The sequence below is a fragment of the Myotis nattereri genome (assembly GCF_964212035.1).
Source record: "Myotis nattereri genome assembly, chromosome: 2".
Lineage (NCBI taxonomy): Eukaryota > Metazoa > Chordata > Mammalia > Chiroptera > Vespertilionidae > Myotis > Myotis nattereri.
In genome coordinates this window covers 124,434,572-124,455,849 of record NC_138076.1, presented here as the reverse complement: position 1 = coordinate 124,455,849, position 21,278 = coordinate 124,434,572, and the positions used below count along the sequence as shown (strand labels likewise).

The following is a 21,278-nucleotide window of genomic DNA, read 5'->3' as shown; positions in this document are numbered from 1 at the left end:
TATTTTATAACTGGAAGTTGGTGCTACTTATTCCCCTTCACCTTTTCTACCCTCTCTCCTCCCCTCTGGCGACTACAAGTTGAGAACAGGAACCTTTCAGTTCTTGCTCATCCCCACACCACTGGTGGCTGGGGAGGCACCTGGCTTACAGCAGATGACACATAATTCTGTCGGATCCCCCTTGAATGAGCAGGGGGTCGTCCTTGGTCACCTGGGCTGTTTGGAGGCACGGACAGTCTCCTGTGACCCCCCCCCCCCGTCTCAATCCTGCCCTGTGGGGCCCCCCAGCACGCCCTGCCCTTTTACAGGTCAGGATGTAAACACTGGCTGTCTGCCCTCCGTGGGCCCAACCTGAAGAATGGACTCACCTGCACAGGCTCTGAACAGATAAGCACTTTTGACACTGCTAATAATACTAACAGTACTAATAATGCTTTTTACCCTCACCTCAGGGTATGCTTATCGGGTACTACCTTGCCTAACCCTGTCATTTACAGAAGGGGAGACCGGATGGGGCTCAGGAAGGGGCAGTGCTTCCCCCTAAGCTCATGCAGCACAAGGCAGAGTCAGGCCAGACCAAGCCCGAAACCCAGAGGATTTCTACCTGACCTTGCTCTGAAACCCCTTTGAGAATATGATGAAATCCTCAGACCAATCTCCACGTAAGTGTGAAAATCTGCATATTATTTAAGGGGCTCGTGGCTCCCTGATGTCTGCCCAGTGGTTGTCCCTAGGCCCCAAGTAAGAGCCTGTGGACAGGAGCGGTGCAATTCCTCTAAGCAAATGTGAGCCGCACAGCCAGGCCCCAGTGGAACTAAAAGTTCCCCTCAATGACTCTAAACAGAACACTGGAAAGTCTGTTCCCAACTCTGGTCCCCGCCCAGGGTCCCAGTGAGTCAGAGGCAGACCAGAGGGGGAAACAAGGGGCAAGCTGGGCTCCAGGACCCTCAGGGTGGCCTGGAGGGGCATGTGCCAGCCTGAGAGGGAGGCATGAACAGCTGAGGCCCAGCCAGCTGTCCAGGGACAGAGGGGGTGGGAGACAGCTGGGCTGATGGCAGGAGGAAAAAGCTGAGAGGCAGGAGGGTGTGGCTTCCTAGGCGTCCCCACCCACTCATTCAGAACCTCCAGAGTGGGGATCATGAACTACTGGGCCACACAGGACCTTCAAGGTCATGCAGTCCAGGGCTTTTAAACTGGGTTCTGAGGTACTTTGGGGTTCAAGAGCCATGGGCATGAGAGGTGAATAGAAGGAGGGAGTCTCTGGCCTCTGGTCTGTTCCTCACCAACCTAGCGTTGACCTGAGTAGCTCCTTTAATAACAAATTGGGGTGATATTTGGGGGAAACAAAACCAAAGGGACTTACACTGCTTTACAAAAATTGTTTGTAAACTGCTGGTCTTAGTCTAATGCCCCCAAATGTTATTAGCTCTTCTTACCAAGCGGCTGGAGAGGCTTAACACCTCCATGCAATGCTTCCTCCTAGTATTCACCAAAAGGGCCCCCTGGCCAGGGTCCGAGAGGCCTGAGTCCTGTGGGGAGCAGGGCCGCCCCGAGGGGAATGCTGCCAGCAGCTGGCCCTCCACAGAACAGTCACCTGTCACTCAAGGAGGGGCTGATCCAGGGAGGGGAAGGAACTGCCAGTCCCAGAGAGCAGGGCGTGGGAAGGAATTCCACCTGCTCCCACAGCAGCATCCCAACCACCCACAGCAATGCCTCCCATGCCTGACCACCCTGGAGGCGCCAGCTGATGGCACTAGCCAGGGGGCTCTAGGAGGCTTCAAGGAGTGGGGTCTGGAGGGCGTTCTGCTGTGACCTGGTGAGGGCACTGCCCCTGGGGGAAGGGGGCACAGCAGGAGACTGACCTGTGGCCCCAGGATGCTGTGGAGCCTGGCAGTCGCACACATGGCTCTAAGGTCAAGTGTCCCTCCTTGTGTGGACAGGAGAGGTTATAGGCTGAATCCCACTCTCACCAATACCAAGAAGCATGCTGGCTCCGCACACAAGCAGCCAGCCCCTAAACACAAAGGGAAGCCTTTTCCCGCTGGAAAAAGAGCCTCAGCTTCCCGAAACGGCCCCATCTGTGCCCTAGGTCCTTCCTCCCACAACTGCCATGGGCCTTACCTTTAGCTTGGCCTGGATCTCACGGGCTTTGCGACGAGCCAGCACCTGGATGTGGCTGGAGACCTATGGCAAGAAGAGAAGGCTCCTGACCCTACTTCCCAGACAGCCTAGCTCCCCATCCTGGATCCCTGACCCTCAGCCCTCCATGGGCCTCAATCCACTTCTGTGGACTAAAGGAGTAAACGGATGCATGAATGAATGAAAGAAAGGGTCAGTCAATGAGGGGCCCTCAGTTGGGAAATAAATAGAAGTGCAGTTCCAGTGCTTTGCTTTCTGTTCTCTGGTGTCTTGGAGAAGGATGGGGAGGGGGCTGCTGACTCCCCAGAAAACGAGGGATGGCAGCAGGGACGGCGGGGAAAATGAACTGTCCGTGGGACACCAAAAAGAGACAACCTATCCAAGCTGGTCCCACTGAGAGCCCACACTTAGTCCTGAGGAGGACCTGGCCCACCTTGGGAGCAGGCTGGTGCTGGGATGCCTGCCCGGGGACACATACCCGTCTCCCAGGGCCCACCTGCTTCCTGGTGCGGGTCTTCCCTGTCCGGAGCTTGATGTAACGAGCAATCAGCTCATTCCGGCCTGTGGAGAAACAAAGAGCCATCAGTGGGAGGAGAAGGACAAAAGGCAGGCAAATGAGGTGTCTGAGAGGTCCCTTCTGGCACCCTCTGCCCACCTTGAGTGGGTACCAGGGGTGAGGACTATGCAAATTCCCTCTTGCCATCCTTGGATCCCAGGGATCTCCCAAGAACAAGGAGGTGCCAGGGCCATGGCCTCCTGCTGGATGCACAGCTTGAGGCGCCCTCTCAGAGCCTCCTTATCACGTGGCCACCTCACCTCTGCCCATGGCAGCCTGACAGCTGCCTCTCTGCTTCCACTTCTCCTGGGCCTTCTGCACATTTGAGAGGCTGCAAGGAAGTGCCTGGGCCTTGACCCTTTCCCTGTGCAACTCCCACAGTTCCTGCCACCTCCACAAATGCACAGGCCCTTACACGATGTCCTGTCTGTGTGAAGCAGGGAGCCTGGGGAAATAAGTGCTGACACACTGACTATCCCCAGAGGAGGTCTGAGGTCCTTAACTCAGATACACAAACCTAGGCCAACCACACTTCCACTCCATGGTTCTGAGGAGACCAGTCAAAACAGGTCTACATCCTAGAGGCTGATGCTGTATCTGAGAGACCCAGGAAAAGTGCCCTGTTATCATAAATGAGATCATGAAAAGGGGTTCCCTGGGTCAAAGAGCTCACCAGGGGAGCTGGGGAGAGACATGTGTCCACACAATAGCTCCAGCTCATGCTACGGACAGTCAACATGCAGTGTGCTCTGAGAGCGAGTGGTCAGTTCAGGCTGGGTGGTCAGGTGAGCGTTCAGTTGAACCTTGACCACTGGGAGGATTAGACCATAAAGAAGGGCATTAGGTTGGGGACAGGGACGGAGAGAGGGTTTGAGCGGCAGCTATCACTTCCTTGCTTCAACTCTGGGGCCAGAAGGCCCAGCCACCAGCCTGCTCTGCCCTGCTGGGCTCGCTGAGCCTGGAGGGCTGTGGCTATGAGTAAGGAACCTGCTGATGCAGGGGGGAGGCAGGACGAGTGGGCTATCTGCCACCTGGGTTGTAAAAAGAGAGTACAGCCAAGGCCACGCTGGCCCCCCAGCTGACCTATTCCCACTGCCAAGGCTGCATTAAGGGGCCACCCTCAGGAGGTCTCGTCTGCCAGAAGAACTGGCTGGCCTGGAAGCACCGGTCTGTCTGTGTCAGGGGGAGAGGGGAGGGAAGGATCAGACCCTGGGGACACCACCCTGTGGGCTGGCTGGTCTGTACCTAAAACCGAGATCCAGCAAGATGTCTCTTCTCAAAGCTTTCCAGGGACAGGAATTCCACAGGCTCCTTGGGCAGTCCAGTGACGTCGCACCCTGTGTCTCACTAGAGCACTCAGGCTGCAGTTAAGAAATGCTTTTCTTCACTGGCAAGAGAGCTAAGTCAGCCCACAGGGGACTGAAAACGGGTCACAGAACTGGGAGGCGGGAGCCAGGCTCCGGCCCAGCAGCTCCACACGAGCTATGGGACCTCCGCACGTCGCTTTCCTCTATGGACCTTCAACTGCCTTCTCTTTAAATCTAGGCCCTTTAAAGGATTTCCCACCAGACTTTCCAACCGAATTTTTACAAACTTAGGAAACGGACGTTAACGTTGGCTTAATGTTAAACTGAGCTCTCTATAGCCCAGTTCCTTTTTCTGTAAAATGAATGTAAAATGCTTCAGGCCCCAGTAAGCAGTCTGATTCAGAGACCAGTCCAGGGGTAAGGAAACGAGTGGGGCAAAGAGAAGGTTCCAGAGAGTTGGGAGGTTAGCTGCAGTGCTGAAGGATGTGGTGCTGAGAAGAACAAGCTGGAGTCTCGGGGATGGCGGGCAGCTGGAGGGATGGGGAAGGCAGGGGACACTAGCTTGGAGACCATCTGGAGTATAGTTCTAGTGCTGCTTCTCTAGCCCACACCTTGTTCACAGGGAGCAGCTTATCAATTCTCTATCTTTTCCTGTTAAATTCCCAACGCCTCAAAGGAAGGGGCCACATCTCCATTCAGGTCTACGTCTCCAACACCTGGCATGTATTTGTCAAATGAATGAAGAGGTGAGTCCACTAGTGAATCAGGAAGGCTCTATCTGAAGATAACTATATCTAGAATCCAGCCTGCATGGTCCAGCGCCCCCCACTCCTGCCCACTTTCTGGCATGGACTGTGATGAAAGCCTACCTGAATTCCCTGATCCCAGTCTATTCTCAACAGTGGCCAGGGATCCTGAGGCTCAAACATCCTCCAATGGCTTACCATGTCCCTCAGATTAAAAGTGTCTAAGCCTCTACAATGTCCTCGAAGCCCCCACACGATGTGTCCACCTGGTCCCCAGTTCAGCCCCTCTTTGATCTCATGCCACCCACCATCGGGTCTCCTTGCTGTTCCTGCAACATGCCAGGCCCACTCCCACCTCAGGGCTTTTGTGCATCCTGTGCTCTGTCCCAGAGACCCACATGTCCCTTGATGGCTTCTTTGCTCAGATACCACTGTCTTGGGGACATTTCCCCTGAACACCTCACTGAAAGCTGAGATCACCTCCTGCTCACCCTTTATGCTCCAGGTTTCACTTATCTCCATAGCACCTTCTAACATACCACGTGATCGATATACTCATTTAGAGCACTGTCCATCCCCACTCCCATGGGAGGAAAGCTCCTAGAACAGGGACTTTTGTCTGTTTATTTACTTATTTATACTCTACACCAACCAGGCCAAACTCGCGGCCCAGCCAATATAATAATATGTAAGAAACATTTTAATAAAAATTCTGTAACTCGCCCTAACTGGTTTGGCTCAGCAGATAGAGCGTCGGCCTGGGGACTCAAGGGTCCCAGGTTCGATTCCGGTCAAGGGCGATTCTGGTTGTGGGCACATACCCAGTAGGGAGTGTGCAGGAGGCAGCTGATCGATGTTTCTCTCTCATCGATGTTTCTAACTCTCTCTCCCTCTCCCTTCCTCTCTGTAAAAAATCAATAAAATATATTTTAAAAAATTCCGTAACTTAATTTTTACAATATCCTGTTACACATAATCCTATCTAATAAAGAGGTAATATGCAAACTGACCATCACTCCAACACACAAGATGGCTGCCCCCATTTGGTCAAAGATTGCTGGCAGGGGAGGGCAGTTGTAGCGATCAGGCCAGCAGGGGAGGGCAGTGGGAGGGACCAGGCCTGCAGGGGAGGGCAGTGGGGGGGACCAGGCCTGCAGGGGAGGGCAGTTGGGGGGAACCAGGCCTGCAGGGAGGGCATTTAGGGGCAATCGGGCTGGCAGGGGAGCATTTAGGCAGCGATCAGGCTGGCAGGGGAGTGGTTTGGGGGTGATCAGGCAGGTGAGCAGGTGGGAGCCAGCAGTCCTGGATTGGCGTCCCAGATTGGAGAGGGTGCAGGCTGGTCTGAGGGAAACACACACACACACACACACACACACACACACACACCCCATTGCCGCATGAATTTCGTGCACTGAGCCTCTAGTTATTAATAACGAACTACAATGTTTGCTCATGACTGATTACTATAATCCTGTTGCATTCATTTCTCTTATGCACAGACACACCATTTCTCTCCACTAATACTAGCAGCGAATATCTTAGCAGCCGACTGCCACGTCATTAGTCTTGTACTGACTTGTTTGGTGTGAGCAACCGGAAATATTTTGCTGTCAGAGAACAAGAAAAATGGGTTTATTTGCATTATGCTTATTAATTTGTGCAGTTATTCAGTGTCTAGTAAGTTAATGTTCAAGAAAAAATATTAATTTTTATTAAAATGTTCTATTATTTTATGTTAATGATTACTCATTTATTTCAGCCCTTTGTATTCTGCACGTCTCTATCGAAATAAACCTACGTTTCTATGAAAATTGAAGCTTTCGTTTTTTGCGGTCCACATAAACTTAAACCTTGTTTATTTGGCCCGTGTTAACCTTTGAGTTTGACGTGCTTGCTCTACACCTAGAAACTGCCTGCATTAGTAGGCTCCCAATAAATATTTGTTAAATGAATGACAAGGGAAGGATGATGAGATGTTGGTTAGATGCCCCATAAAGTGCTTTAGCTTCTAAGGGAAAGGTGCGAGTTAAGTAAATGAAATAACCCTTTATAGTCAAGCCTCATTTCTCTAATGTCTATACAACAAAAAGCATCTCTCAGGCAAGGAGCAAAAGAGAGAATGCTTTAGTTGCTGGGGAAATCAACTATTAGCACAATCTGAAAACATAAAGAGGCCATCAAGAATGCTAATGTTGCTAAGTATGTGAAAGAAACAATGATCACAGGCAGTTGAAGAGGTAGAAAAACTGTTGTTGATTTGGATAAAGGGAAAGCAGTTAGCCAGTGACAGCCATTTCTGAGGCTGTGATATATGAGCAAGTAAAGATGCTGCATGCTGACCTGAAAGACGCACTCCCCCTACCCCCCCACCCCGCCCCCAGGTCCAAGTGCTGAACGTGATTCCTTTAAGGCTAATAGGGGATGATTCAGTAAATTTAAGAAAAGAAGTGTTTATTTATAGATTAAACAGTACATTACACATATATTGTATATAAAAAAGGCTAAAACAGGGAATCATTTGGGGGTCTGGGACAGATTAATTTACATTATTTCTAACGGGAAAAAATGATTTGGTTTTCGAACAAATCACTTCCCGAACAGCCTTCTGGAATGAATTAAGTTTGAGAGCTGAGGTTCCACTGTACTTCTGATTAGCTAGACAGAACTTTCAAAGTGCTTTCTTATTCTGGTCTCAGTTGAGTCTCTCTATACAGGAGCAAATCCAATCTAAAAATTGGAAGGCTCTCTTTGAGAAAAAAGAATTTAAAATACAAATACAAAATTAAGTTAAGATCACTTTAGGTTAAGATGGGGATATTCACACTCTTGATGGTGCTGATGGCTTCACAGGTGTATACATCTGTCAAAACTTATCAAACGGTCCACTTTAAATATGTATAGTTTAGTGTACACTGACTATACGTCAATGAAACTACTTTACAAATTAAAAATAGTTTAGGGATTTGGAAGAGGCCCATGCAAGCATGAGCCTCATTTAACTTCATAGAAAACCCATCTCCTCCCTACAAAAAGGCACGCAATTATACCTGTTTGCCAGAAGAGGAAACAGGTCAGAAAATCTCACCCAGACCACCCACCAGCAGGTATAGGACTGACTGCCTGGGTGTGAGCCCTGGCTCAGCCACTGCAAGTGACACACAGCCTTGCACAGAGAAGATGCTCGGTGAATGGGAACTCCTGGCCCGCCCAGAGGTGTCTCCTCTGCAGCTGAGGAGCCCATGCCCTTCACAGGGGCTGAGACCTTTCCTCCAGACATCCTGTGCAAGGAGTCCCAGAACATGAAGACGGAGTCCCACTCAACCCCACAACTACCTCTGCCCTCAGAGCAGCATTCAGGAGCTCTACTACCCCACAGGCCACCTTGACCCTGGGAAAGAGGTCAGCAGTGGGGCCAAGGAGCCAAACGCAAGGGGTCTAAGTCTGGCTAAGCTGACTGTGGATGTTTCAGATTGTGTTTCTTCCCTCCCTTTCTCTGGAGCTGCACTCTCCGCTCCCTTGCAGGCTCATCTCAGACCGCTTCTATCCAGTCTCATGCTACTTGTTGGAAGTAATGCTAGCAGTTGAGAATTCCCTCCTGGGTGGGATTGAAGTGCTGGGTTTCTGTGGGTATACTGAGCCAAGAGGGACCAAACAGCTTCCTTCCTGCAATCAGAGTTCTCCAGAGGTCAACCCAGCCATTCTACTGCCTCCAGGCCAGCTGACATCTAATCCAGGCTTAGCTCCTCTCACCCTTGTAATAATAGTAACAATAACGAACACGTATTGAGCACTGACATGTGCCAGGTACGTGCGCAAACAAAGAATGTATACTCTAACAGCTTTATTTGCACTTGCCCTTTCAATCTTTACAATAGCTTTATGCAGCTGGTACTGTCACCTTCCCTTTACAGACAGGGAACCTGAGGTGCGGAACTTGTTCAAGGTCACAGACCAGTATGTGTTTGAGATTCAAACCCATGCAGTCTGGTTCCAGAGTCTGTCTCTTAACTAATGCACAGCATTACTTCTATTTAACATGGGATCGAGGTCTATCTCTTGCAGAAGCAGGGGCTGGACCAGGTGACCCCAGATGGTCTGTCTAGCCTAAGGAAGAATAAACTGAAGCCCATAGAGAGAATGTGATTTATTCAATGTCACAGTTTCTTAGGGTCCCACGGGCCACAAAATATCCATTTCTAAGACTTCACAACTATTCCACAATGACTGCTTTTTCCTATGGCTCCCCGCCCCTGGCTGGGATGGTAGCTTCCTCTGCAAGACACCATTCTGTTCCTCCTCTCTATACCCAACCCCAATTCTCTGGGACTCTTCATGAAGTCAGCCCTTGGTGATGTCTGACTGCCCCTCGCCCTGACCCAGGCCCAAGAGCCTGCCCACCTATTGTCACTCTCTCATGGAGTGTGGTACCCAGAGCTGATGGAAGCCAATGGGCTCTAAGTAATGTAGACATCAAGAAGCCCAGAGAGTCAGGGGTAAAGGCAGAGAGAAGTAGGGAGCATGTACCCAGAGGTAGAGCCCTGAAACCACAGTGAAGGCAGCCAAGAAGAGCAAGGACAGTCAGAAACTAGTAGAAAATCCAGGAGTCAGTGGGAGGGAAAGACACCTGTATCCTGACCCAGCTCTGCCACTAGATGTAAGACCCCAGACCTTCTCCCCTCTAGTGGGTGAGAGCACATGCTGGGGCAGCAGGAGGCCAGCCTGGACCTTGGTGGAGGCCAGCTGGGCATTGCAATGTGGCAGGTGGCTTTGGCCAACCCCAGAGAAGACCTGGGTGGGGCTAGGAAGGACACCCACCAGACCCTGGTCCATCTGTCAGAGGACATGTGTCCAACAATCCCCAGCTCACATCCACGGCCCCACCCTACCAGGGTGAGGACTGCTGATGGAGAAGGGAGCCTTGGCCTCCTCACAAGCTGATGGTAGGGTGTTCCCAATGTAGGATCCACAGATCACCAGCACCTTCTCCCAACCTTCCCCACACCCTGCCAACCACCCCAGGCTTTTCCTCAGCCATATATTACCACTAAAATTGCTATCCCACCTGCAAAATCCTGTCTTAGTCATTTCTGTATCTCTTTTCCTCTGTACTGACTCCCTTTCTATATCAGCCCTCCCTTGCCACATATTAAATGACAAAGTAAAGCGCCTGCCACTTAGCAGAAGGTCAGTAAAGAAAGCTATTACTGTTCATATAGTTAATAAGGTCCTGTTATAACTTATGTTATTTGTTTTCAAAACTGGAATGGGCTGAGAACTTGAGGGCAGGAGCCTCATCACCCAATGAGCTCTCCACCTCACCTCTGCAGACTAGGACGGGGAGGAGGCTGGCCCTTCCTCCACAACCAGCCCAATCCCTATGTCCAGGGATCAGCTGAAGCCATAAACACCTGCAGGAGGAGGAGGCTATTTGTGGAGAAACTTGTGCCTGAAGCCTGAGAAGGCAGTGATTAGGCCTGACATCTGAGCTAGTACCACCATTGTCCCTGGAGGGCTCTGAGGCTCCTGGTGAAATCTTACCCAGGCTTCAAGGCAACCGGCCCAAGAAACTCCCTGGATTCCCCCCCAAGTGGGTGTGCCCACCCCTGCCTCCAAGCCCTGGTCATGGGGTCTGCACCTTTCTCACAGTACTTGTCCAAAGCCACTGAGCTCTTGTCTGACTCCCTCAATCAAATGTGAGCTCCTGAGGGCAGACATGTCCCAGTCAGCTCTATACCCAAGTACTGTTCACTGGGCACCTCTTCTGTGCTCTCCTCCCAGGAGCAGCACTAAAAGGTAGTGTCTTCTTCCCATAAACATGTGAGAAGAACCTCAATATCACTAATCATTAGGGAAATGCAAATCAAAACCATGAGGCACTACTTCATGCCCACAAGGATGACTCTTTAAAAAAATGGAAAATAATAAGTGTTGACAAGGATGTGAAGAAATTGGAACCCTTCTGCATTGCTGGTAGAATGTAAAATGGTGCAGTCACTGTGGAAGATAGTGTGGCAGTTCCTCAAAAATTAAAGAATTAGCACATGATCCAGCAATTCCACCTCTAGGTATATACCCAAAAGAACTGAATGCAGAAACTCAGATACCTGTACACCTATGTTCATTGCAACAATATTCACAACAGCCAAAAGGAAGAAACACCCAAGTGTCCATCAACAGGAAAACAGATAAGCAAAATGTGGTATATCCTTACAACAGAGAGTACAATAAAGAATAGACATACGCTACAACACAGATGAACCTTGAAGATATTGTGCTAAGTGAAATAAGTCCAACACAAAAGGACAAATACTGCATAATTCTACTTCTATAAAGTACCTAGAATAGTCAAATTCATAAACAGAAAATCGAATAGAAGTTACCAGGCTGTTAACTGGTTTGGCTCAGTGGATTGAGCGTCAGCCTGCAGGCTGAACAGTCCCGGGTTTGATCCCAGTAGGGAGTGTGCAGGAGGCAGCCGATCAAACGTGTCTCATCACTGATGTTTCTCTCTCCCTCTACCTTCCTCTCTGAAATCAATAAAAATATATTTTAAAAAGAGAGAAGAAGTTACCGGGCTGGAGGAGAAGAGAAAGGGGATTTAGTGTTTAATTGGGTGTGGAGTCTCTGTTGGGGAGCATGAAAGAGTTCTGGAGACAGATGGTGGTGATGGCAGCTCCACAATGTAAACGTATTTAATGCCACTGAACTTAAAAATGATTAAAATGGTGAAATTTATGTAACGTATATTTTCCCCACAATAAAATAAATAAATATACACCCCAAAAGGTAGTATCATTATCATCCCCATTTTACAAATGAGGAAACTGGTGCTGAGAACACCTTGCCCACGGTCACACTGGCTACTGGAACAGACAGCAAACTGGCAGCTCGGCTCACATCATCACGCCTCCAGAAGCACAGGTCTGGGTTCTAAGCCAGAAAGGAGAGCATGGAAGGAGCTGGAAACCGAAGGTGACCAAGCAAAGGGAAGGGAAGGATTCAAGGAACGTGGAGAGGGGGTGGGTAGGGCAGAAGCTCGGCTGAGGCTCCCTGGACCTGTGTCCTATCGTCACAATGACAAGAGCCCCAGTTGGGTCCAGTCCCTACTCTACCTCTCATTAGCTGTGTAACACATCCAAAATGAGGATTCCCTTCCCCTCTGGCAGTCCGTTATCACAGTGCTTTGTCCAGCTCTCCCAAAATCACCATGCAAAGTCCCGTCTCTGGGCCAATGCTCATTCCCTTCTGTCTGAGCACACACCTCCCTCCTCTACCAGCTCAAGTGCCACTTCCTTCCATTAAAATTCCCTTTGGTTTAATGGCTGTGTGCAATGTAAGTGTCATTAATTTACTTTCCAAAGATGTTTCTCCAGCCTCTCCCCTTAAACTATGAAATAGTTTAGACCACAGACCTCAGGCCAAGCCTGGTTCAGAGTGGTGGGCACGTGTTAAGAACTGACCGACTGCTAACAGGAATGGGCAGTCTAGGCCACAGGCACCTGGTCAAAGAAGAAAGCAAGGAGAAGAGAAGCAGAGAGACATACGGAGAGAGAAGAGAGGCAGAAAGATTTAAGAGCAACCGCCAGGAGGGCAAGAGGCATGGGGGGCAAAAAGGGATGCAGAGGAAGACAGAACCAGCCACAGGCTCTTGCAAGCAGGAGGGAGAAAGCAAGACAGCAGGGCCAGGGCAGAGCTGTTGGAGAGGGAAAGGCAGAGTGTGAGGGCAGATGGAGGAGAGAAGTTTGCCCCATGCTCACCGCCCCACACCTGCCCATGGGGCCAGAGGCCAAGGCCTGGCTGAAGGCAGTCAGAATGACCAGCGTGTGTCAGTGCCAGGGCAAGGGTTACACAGTGACAGGGCAAAAATGAAAGCAGCCGTGAAAAGGAGAGGGCTAGCAGCCCTGGCCTGGAAGCCGGTCCACAAGTGTGGGAGGCTGGACTCAGAAATAACAGGCGTTAATCTCTCCTGCGGCTGTGCACGGCATCTGCATGTCTGCCTGGCCACTGACAGTGTGCTTCTCTGGGCGCCCAGGACCAGGGCTGAGAGCAGGCCTACTCCTGTCCTCAGAGTTGGCAGGTCTAGAACCTTCGTCTGAGCACTCTAGAGTCAGTTTGTCCTTCTGCCGAGCCTTCTTCCTGCTGCTTGTTCTCAGCTCCCACCCTGTGCCCCACTGGACCGCCACCTGGAAAACCGCAGATGGCCTCTAGATGTGGGTGAGTGTAAAGACCAGGGCTCTCCGTTGGCCTGCGGACTGAAGGGTCCCAGGTTCGATTCTGGCCAAGGGCACATGCCCAGGTTGTGGGCTCAATCCCCAGTACGGGGCGTGCCGGAGGCAGCCAATCAATGATTCTCTCTCATCATTGATGTTCTGTCTCTCTCCCTCTCCCTTCCTCTCTGACATCAATAAAGAAATATAGTTTAAAAAAAAGAAAAATAAAGACCAGGGCTCTCAGGGGCTCGGGCACAGGAGGATCCCTGAAGGGAGATGAGAAGACGGAGGAGAGCAGCCTCAGTGAGATGTTTGAGTCAGCTTGGCAGCTTGGCCCTCTGCCTCTGCCTCCCTGGGGTCCATCCCACACACTGGGCCTGAGCTCAGAGCTATATATACCTCCCAGATGGACGGGAGCCCCTCCACCAACTCCCTGCGCAGTCCTTCCTTGGCCCAGACCTCATGCCAGGTAAGAAGAGATGAGGAGAAGCCCACGTCTGGACCCTAGCAGGATCTGTACTCACGTAGGACAGTGCTGTGGGGGCTGGGTGAGTCAGCAACACTGCCAAGCAGTCTCCAGCCCGAGCCCAGAGCCTGACCCACCTGGGGCTGGGCTAAGCAGAAAGCTAAGCAGGGGAGAAGACAGGAGCAGGTGGGAGGCTTTGTACAGCTCACAAAGGCCACTCAGGGCAATAGGAGAGCACTATATGAGGAGGCAGGAGAACTGGGCTCTAGCCCTGGCTCTCTCGCTTACTACCTCAGAGACTCTGGGATAAACTCTGGCCTCTCTGAGCTTCCCTCTGCATCTGCAAGCAAAGTTTATAATTCCTCCTTCCCTTGAAAACATCAAAGGAATAACTGATATTAGAGGCCACTGAGTGCTCCTGTCTTAGCATAACTAGGTGGCTCCTGGGCTCTCTCCTCCTCCCAGGTTAATCTCTGTGCCATCCCCCCACCCTGTGGCCTCCTGGTCTTTCTGCATAGGGGGCAGCAACATGGCCAGGACAGTTTGCCAAACACCCTTTTCATCCTGCTCCACCGCCACCCCCCTTCTCAACAGCTCTCCTCCTTCCAAACAATTCTAACCCAAGGCCTGTCTGAAGTCCACAGACTTGCCTTTACTAAACCCTGGCCCAGGCACCACCATCTGGAGACGTAATATAAAGTCTCTTAACCCAATTCTCTTGCAGGTAAAGTGAGAATAGAAATATCTACCCATAGAGACTAAATAAAACTAAGATCCACCCAAATGTCCATCAACAGATGAATGGATAAACAAAAAGTGGTCTGTCCATACAATGGAATGTTAGTAAGTAAATCAAGCCAGACACAAAAAGACAAATACTGTATGATTCCTCCTCTATGAGGTACCTAAAGCAGTCATATCCACAGAGAAAGAAAGCAGAGTGGTGGGGCTGCCAGGGCTGGGGAAAGGGGTGAGTGAGGAGTTAGTATTTAATGGGTACAGAGGTTCAGGGGGGATGATAATAAAGTTCTGGAGGTAGATGGTGGTGATGGTTGCACAACAATGAGGATGTACTTCCTGCCACTGAACTGTACACTAATGGTTAAAAAGGCAAATATTATATACTTTTTGCCACACACACAAAGAAACAGCTCAGCACCCAGAGTCTGGTGCACCATAGCACTCAACTAAATAAACGTCTGCTGGTTCTGCCACATTCCGTACCTCCATGGGCCTTCCCAGAGGCCTGCAAGCAACCTCAGCTCGTTCCCTTTGTTAAATGCTTCTTGCACACTTGTTGTCCAACAATTTGTCCCTTTAAAGCACAAAGACGTATCCTGCGAAGAGTCCTATGCACAAGTTATGGCTTTCCATCCAGGGACCCTGACAGCTCTCCAGCTAAACTACACGCCCCCCCGCCCCCTGCCCACCCCTTACCCCTTCTCACCTCAGCTCATGATCAATACCATCCCACCCTCCACCAAAGGAGTGGAAAGAGCCTAGGGTCCCAGAGCCTCTGTTTCTCACCAGCTCCATGGGAGTGACCTATGGAAAGCACCCAATCCGACAACCGGCACCCAACAGGTGCTCCCTACATATCAGCGCTCACCTCCATGAACACATTGTTTGCGGGTAGTTTTTATCGCGCGCTAACAGGTGGCGCGGGCCATTTTTGCTAATTTTTTGCGCAAATGGCAACGTTCAGTAAAATTACGATAACTTTAGTTTATGTATTTATACGTTACCTGCATTCTACCGCTAGTCTATAAAAAACGTATTAATACGTGTCCCACGCTCTACTACACTGGTAGAACGTATAAATACATAAAACATATAAATACATTTCCCGCATACAATGTGTGAAGCTTCCACAGGGGCCAAAAGAAGCAATAATCAAAAAGGGAAATGGTTAGAGTAGGAGTGGTACAAGGGGCTGACCCAGGGCATGGGAGCCCACAAAAGTAAGAGAGACTGTGGGAACCAAGCATAGCCATGATGATGGGCTGGTAAGAAGAGATGAGTAGTCCTAGCCGGGTTGGCTCAGTGGATAAAGCGTCGGCCTGCGGACTGAAGGGTCCCGGGTTTGATTCCGGTCAAGGGCACATGCCCAGGTTGTGGGCTCTGTCCCTGGTGGGGGGCATGCAGGAGGCAGCCAATCAATGATTGTCTCTCGTCATTAATGTTTCTATCTCTCTCCCTCTCCATTATTCTCTGAAATAAATAAAAATATATTAAAAAGAAGACATGAGCAGTTTACTGGTGACTGCGGAGCAGACCTAGAGCTTGCTTCCCAACAAGCAAAAGAAAGAGAAGACCTCAAATTGGCCTTGTAGGGAAGGTTAAAGCATAGAGTAGAAGAGGCTTGAGAGCTCCATGACTCCCTGGGCCAGTAAACAACCAGATTTGAGTTTAGTCAGCTGAATTAAGCTGAATAGTGTGCCCCCAAAATTCTTGTCCACTGAGAACCTCAGAATGTGACCTTATTAGGAAATAGGGTCTTCACAGATGTAATTAGTTAAGATGAAGTCATACTGGATTAGGGTGGGCCCCGGTCCAAGGACTGGTGCCCTAATAAGAATATGAGAAGATACAGAGACAGACACAGAAGGAGCACGGCCATGAGACAACCGAGTCAGAGGTGGGAGTGATGCAGCTAACAGCCACGGAACGGCAAGGACTGCCAGCAAGCACCAGAAGCCAGGAGAGAGGCATGGAGCGCATTCTCCCTCAGACCCTCAAAAGGAACCCGCCCAAGGACACCTGGATTTCACACGTCTGGCCTCCTGAACCGCTGTTTTAAGCCACTCATTTGTGGTAATTTCTTACAGCACCTCTAGGAGACAACACAGCAGCCCCACGGGGGATCTGTGCTGAGAAGGGAGAACCTGCGTGGAAACCCCCAGGGTGGGCTCCTGGATTAGAGCCAGCTTGTTGGAAGCCAGGGTGGAGCCCTCTGTTCTCAGGGGCTTTGGCCAGTTCCGGGGACCCTCTCAGCTCCAGTGCTTCAAGCTGAGGGCCCAGGGGGCTTTCCAATGGGAATGAAAGCCTGACTTGGGCCTTCCAACAGCTGCTCCGTTGTTGTTTTACTTTCCCAGATACCCTTTCTTCCATCCAAAATCAATCCCACGTGGCTGCTGGACAGAGTTTCTATATCTGTACATTCCGCATCCTCAGGCGCTCAGGAAGACCGAGCCTTCCTAGATGCCTCCCAGCGGAAGGGACCTTTCCTGAGGAAGGTCTGCAGCGTTCTGCTGGATTCCCTCCTGACCCACTCCGCCTGCCTGGTCGTCAGCTACATGCGTGGCCACGCCTCACCCACCATATTGAGAGCAGGGACTAGATCTGCCCACCACACCTGGAACACAGAAGGCTCATGAAGGAGGGAATGAGTCCAGGAACCACCGCCGTGACCACCCTTCACAGCCAAGGTGGGGAGCTGGAAGATGAGGCATTTGCCTGAGGGATGGCTTGTGGGATGTTTCCAGTATTTTACTCCTTTCCCAAGTCTCCCACTACCCCAGCTCCTCACACATTCAAAGACTTCTCCTCAGATGCCCTCCCATCCCTTGAGAACCCAGCTCAGAAGAAAGCAGTGTCCACCTATTAGAAACGCCAAGAGATCATCCCCCTCCCTCATTGGAGGGGACCCCAAGGTTGCTGCGCCTCACGCCTTGCCTAGATTCTATTTCTAGAACTGGACCATGAGGTCAGGGGCCTGCTGCCCCACCCCACAGGGTCCTTACCGTACATCTTGCCCTCATCCGACAGAATGATCTTGCGCCGGCCACAGGGTGGGTAGATGGCCAGGGCCTCCTGGAAGCTCTGCTCAATGTCCGGGCTCCAAACACCCTCCGCATCATTGTCGATGGGCTTGTCCAATGCCTGACTGCCCCCAGAGACGTTGCTCCCCTCAGGGGAGTTAGGAGAGCTCCACTCGTTGGAGGTAATGGTGCCGGCCTTGCCCTCCAAGGCTCCGCTTGGAGGAGCGCCTGTTGGACCTGTTTGGGCAGAAACCACAGTATTGGTGGAAGAACTAGGTGGGCCATGGGACATGGGTACCCAGGGAGTGCCAGGCCCACGACCAGCTGCTCTTCCTTGACAGGCCACTCACCACACAGGAACTTGGAGGGAAAAGGCCAGGGATTCTAGGAGACAGAGAGTAAAATGCAAGGTCTAGGACGATCAGAGGCCTAGGATCAGGCAGGTCACCTCCCCTCTGTAGACCTCCGCTTCCTACCTGTCAAATGGGCACAATGACCTGGGCAATCTCTCATCGCAGCTCCAAGAACCCAGACAGGGCTGGGAAGTAGGAGACAAGGATGGTCTGGCATTAAATCAATTATGGACAAAAAGGACGAAAAACACTGTGTGCTGCCCCGCCGGCGTGGCTCAGTGGTTGAATGTTGACCTATGAACCAGGAGGTTACAATTTGATTCCTGGTGAAGGTACATGCCTGGGTTGTGGGCCTGATTCCCGGTGCAGGGAAGGGAAGTGGGTGCAGGAGGCAACCAATCAATGATTTTCTCTCATCATTGATGTTTCTCTCTCTCTCTCTCCCTCTTCCTTTCTCTCTGAAATCAATAAAAAAATATTTAAAAACAAAACAAACACTGTGTGCTGCTGGCAGGAATATCAACTGGTACAGCCTGTGGGAGACAATATGGAGGGTCCTCAAAAAATTAAAACTAGAACTATCATGTGATCCAGCAATCCCTCTTCTAGGTATATATATCTGAAAGAACTGAAAGCAGGGTCCTGAAGAGATATCTGTACACTCATGTTTATAGCAGCATTATTCACAATACCCAAGAGGTGGAGCAACCCAAGTATCCACAGATGGATAATGGATGAACAAAATGTGATATAGACATACAATGAAATATTACTCAGCCTTAAAAAAGAAGAAAATTCTGTCACATGCCACAACATGGATGAGCCTTGAGGACATCATGCTAAGTGAAATAAGTCAGCCACAAAAAGACAAATACTTGTCCACTTATATGGAGTATCTAGAGTAGACAAATCCATAGAGACAGAAAGTAGCATGGTGGTTGCCAGGGGCTGGGGAGAGGAGGAAAGGAGAGTTGGTGTTCATGAGTATAGAGTTTCAGTTTTACAAGAAAAAATGTTCTGGAGATCTGCTGCACAACAATGTGAATATACATTTAACACCACTGAGCTATAGACTTAAAAATGGTTAATATGATAAACGTTATGTGTTTTACCACAATTAAAACTTTAAATTTAATTTAAAAAGTATGTAAAGTAAAATGCAGTTCACCATTTTCTATGACATCCAGCTTTGTCTGTTTTTATTTTTTATTTTCGGTTAATCCCCACCAGAGGATTTTTTTTCCCCATTGATTTTTAGAGAAAATGGAAGGGAGGGAGGGAGAGAGGAGGATAGAGAAACATTGATATGAGAAAGACACATCAACTGGTTGCCTCCTGCACGTGCCCCGACAGGGCCGGAGGATCGAACCTGCAACCCAGGTACATGCCTTTGCCTGGGAATCAAACCCTCAACCCTTCAGTGCATGAGTTAACACTCTAACCACTTACCCACACCAGCCAAGCCTGGCTGTTTTTAAAGAAAGCTTTTGGCCCTGGTGGATTCTCACATGTTGGGGCTCTGGCAAGTTAACTTGCTGGTATCTCCAGAAGCTGACAACACATCCCTGCCCTTGCCATTAGCATAAGACAAATTCAGTGACCTCGGCACCAACTGTCCAAGCTATAAGTTTCTGGACACAGTTCTCAGGGATTTGGGAAGGAGCAGGACATACTAGTAATCTTAAGGCAGTTTTTAGATTATGAATACCAGGTGGGTACCATTTACCTCCCATGACCCTCCCTGAGCCCCCAGCCACTGAGCACACCTGCAAAGGAGGGTCTCTCCCCATCACACAGATCACCCCCTTCTCCCTCCCCTGTTAGCCATGAGGACCAGAGTAGCCCAGTAGCCCGAACCCAGGGGTAGGAGTCTGAAGACCTGAGTTCCAACCCACTTCCATCCAGGATCCTCACAGATAAGACCTTCCCAGAGCATCCCTCATGCTTGAAGTCTCTCAACCCCAACCCAGACATGTTAGCCCAGTGGTTCTCAACCTTCCTAATGCCGCAACCCTTTAATACAGTTCCTCATGTTGTGGTGACCCCCAAACATAAAATTATTTTCCTTGCTACTTCATAACTTGCCAGGAGCTGGTCCATCCTTGCTGTTTCAAAGGACCTGGCATATATGGCATACTGTTCTTAATATGTTTGCTCACCTTCTTGGCACTATGTGTTTTAACCAAGGTCTCCTCTCTGAGAAAGGTTGTTTCCCCAGGTAGGGATTTTCCCCTGAAGTTAGGGAGGGAATAAAACCCCTCAACTAAGTGCCAGGCGGGTAATTAATCACTTCAACTACGAACAATCATGCTTAAGCTACATAATCTTTACTCCCTGGAATGGAGATAAGAAACACCCTAACCTTTGGAATAGAGATTGATAGGATTGGAATCAACTGGTATAAATACAGATGTTAACAAGACAACAGGACTCAGAACCTAGACACAGAACCTACACAGAACCTAGAGACAGAAGAACTTCGCTGGAGAGAACATGGCAAAAGATCCTGGACAGAAACTGGAGACAGAACCTAGAGACAGAACCTAGCAAGAGAACCTGGCTGAAGAACCTAGAGACAGAACCTGGCTACAGAACCTGGATAGAACATGGCAAGAGAACCTGACTAGAACCTCGTGACCAAACCTGGCTGGAGAACCTGGACAGAACCTAGCGAGGGAACATGGCTACAGAACCTGGCTGGAGAACCTGGACAGAACCTGGCTGGAGAACCTAGCAAGAAAACATGGACACAGAATCTGGCTGGAGATCCTAACCAGAACTTCGCTGGAGATCCAGACCAGAACTTGGCTGGAGATCCTGGCTAGGCTGCTGATCAACTGAACGCTGCCTCCATGTCATTTCTTCTTCGCCGACTCCGTCCACACCTTTGGGGACCCCTGGACCTGCTGGGGTTGGACCCCAGCAATAACTAATTTTGCTACTGTTATGAATCGTAATGTAAATATCTGATATGCAGGATGTATTTTCATTGTTACAAATTGAACATAATCAAAGCATAGTGATTAATCACAAAAACAATATGTAATTATATATGTGTTTTCCGGTTGTCTTAGGCGATCCCTGTGAAAGGGTCGTTCGACCCCCAAAGGGGTCACGACCCACAGATTGAGAACCGCTGTGTTAGCCGAACATTTCTTCACAGAGAGGTGGGTATGAGGGTCAGTGTGGTCACCATCCAGTGAAGGAAAGGGAGGAGCACAATGTGTGTGTGGGGGGGGGGGGGGGAGGGCGGTTACTGGGGGGCATACCCTGGGAGAGAGTAGAGGTTCCAAGGAACTTAGACTGCTGGCCCAGGCCTGAAGTTAGAAAGAGGTTAAACCATTGAAATTAAAACAGGAACCCCAGGGGAAACCTAACCCAATCCGTTCAACTTGCAGATGAGGACACTAAGGCCCAGAAATGCCTAAAGACTTGCCCAAGGTTATATAACAAGTCAACAGATCAGCTGGGTCTTGATCTCTGCCCTCACATCCCAGGCCTTTTAGCATAATTAAAGTTGGCTTTCTCTCTGTGGCTGTTAAAATCATTTTCCTCAAAGTGTGTCCAAGAAGGTCACCTCATCTGAAAAAAACTAGCTTATTCTCCACCTGAAATCCTTGTCTTGATGCTATCATGAACCCTGAACTCTTTTTCTATACCTTCCAAAACAAAGTTATTTTTTAAAAAATATATTTTATTGATTTTTTACAGAGAGGAAGGGAGAGAGATAGAGAGTTAGA

The 21,278-nt window shown here is 49.9% G+C and overlaps 1 protein-coding gene across 3 annotated transcripts in view; it reads right to left on the bottom strand.

Moving 5' to 3' along the window:
• The window catches only part of TEAD4 (TEA domain transcription factor 4), a 69,729-nt gene that overhangs the window by 19,449 nt on the left and 29,002 nt on the right, over positions 1 to 21,278 (bottom strand). For 2 of the 3 annotated variants that reach the window (XM_081082559.1, XM_081082560.1), the window contains exons 2-4: positions 17,168 to 17,422; positions 2,636 to 2,700; positions 2,122 to 2,184 (exon numbers count right to left, since the gene is read on the bottom strand). In XM_081082559.1, coding sequence (XP_080938685.1) covers positions 2,122 to 2,184; positions 2,636 to 2,700; positions 17,168 to 17,174 — 135 coding nt within the window. In that variant the 5' untranslated portion in view covers positions 17,175 to 17,422. Of the gene's footprint in view, positions 1 to 2,121; positions 2,185 to 2,572; positions 2,701 to 17,167; positions 17,423 to 21,278 lie in introns of all 3 variants that reach the window. The other variant, XM_081082558.1, reaches the window with a different exon arrangement.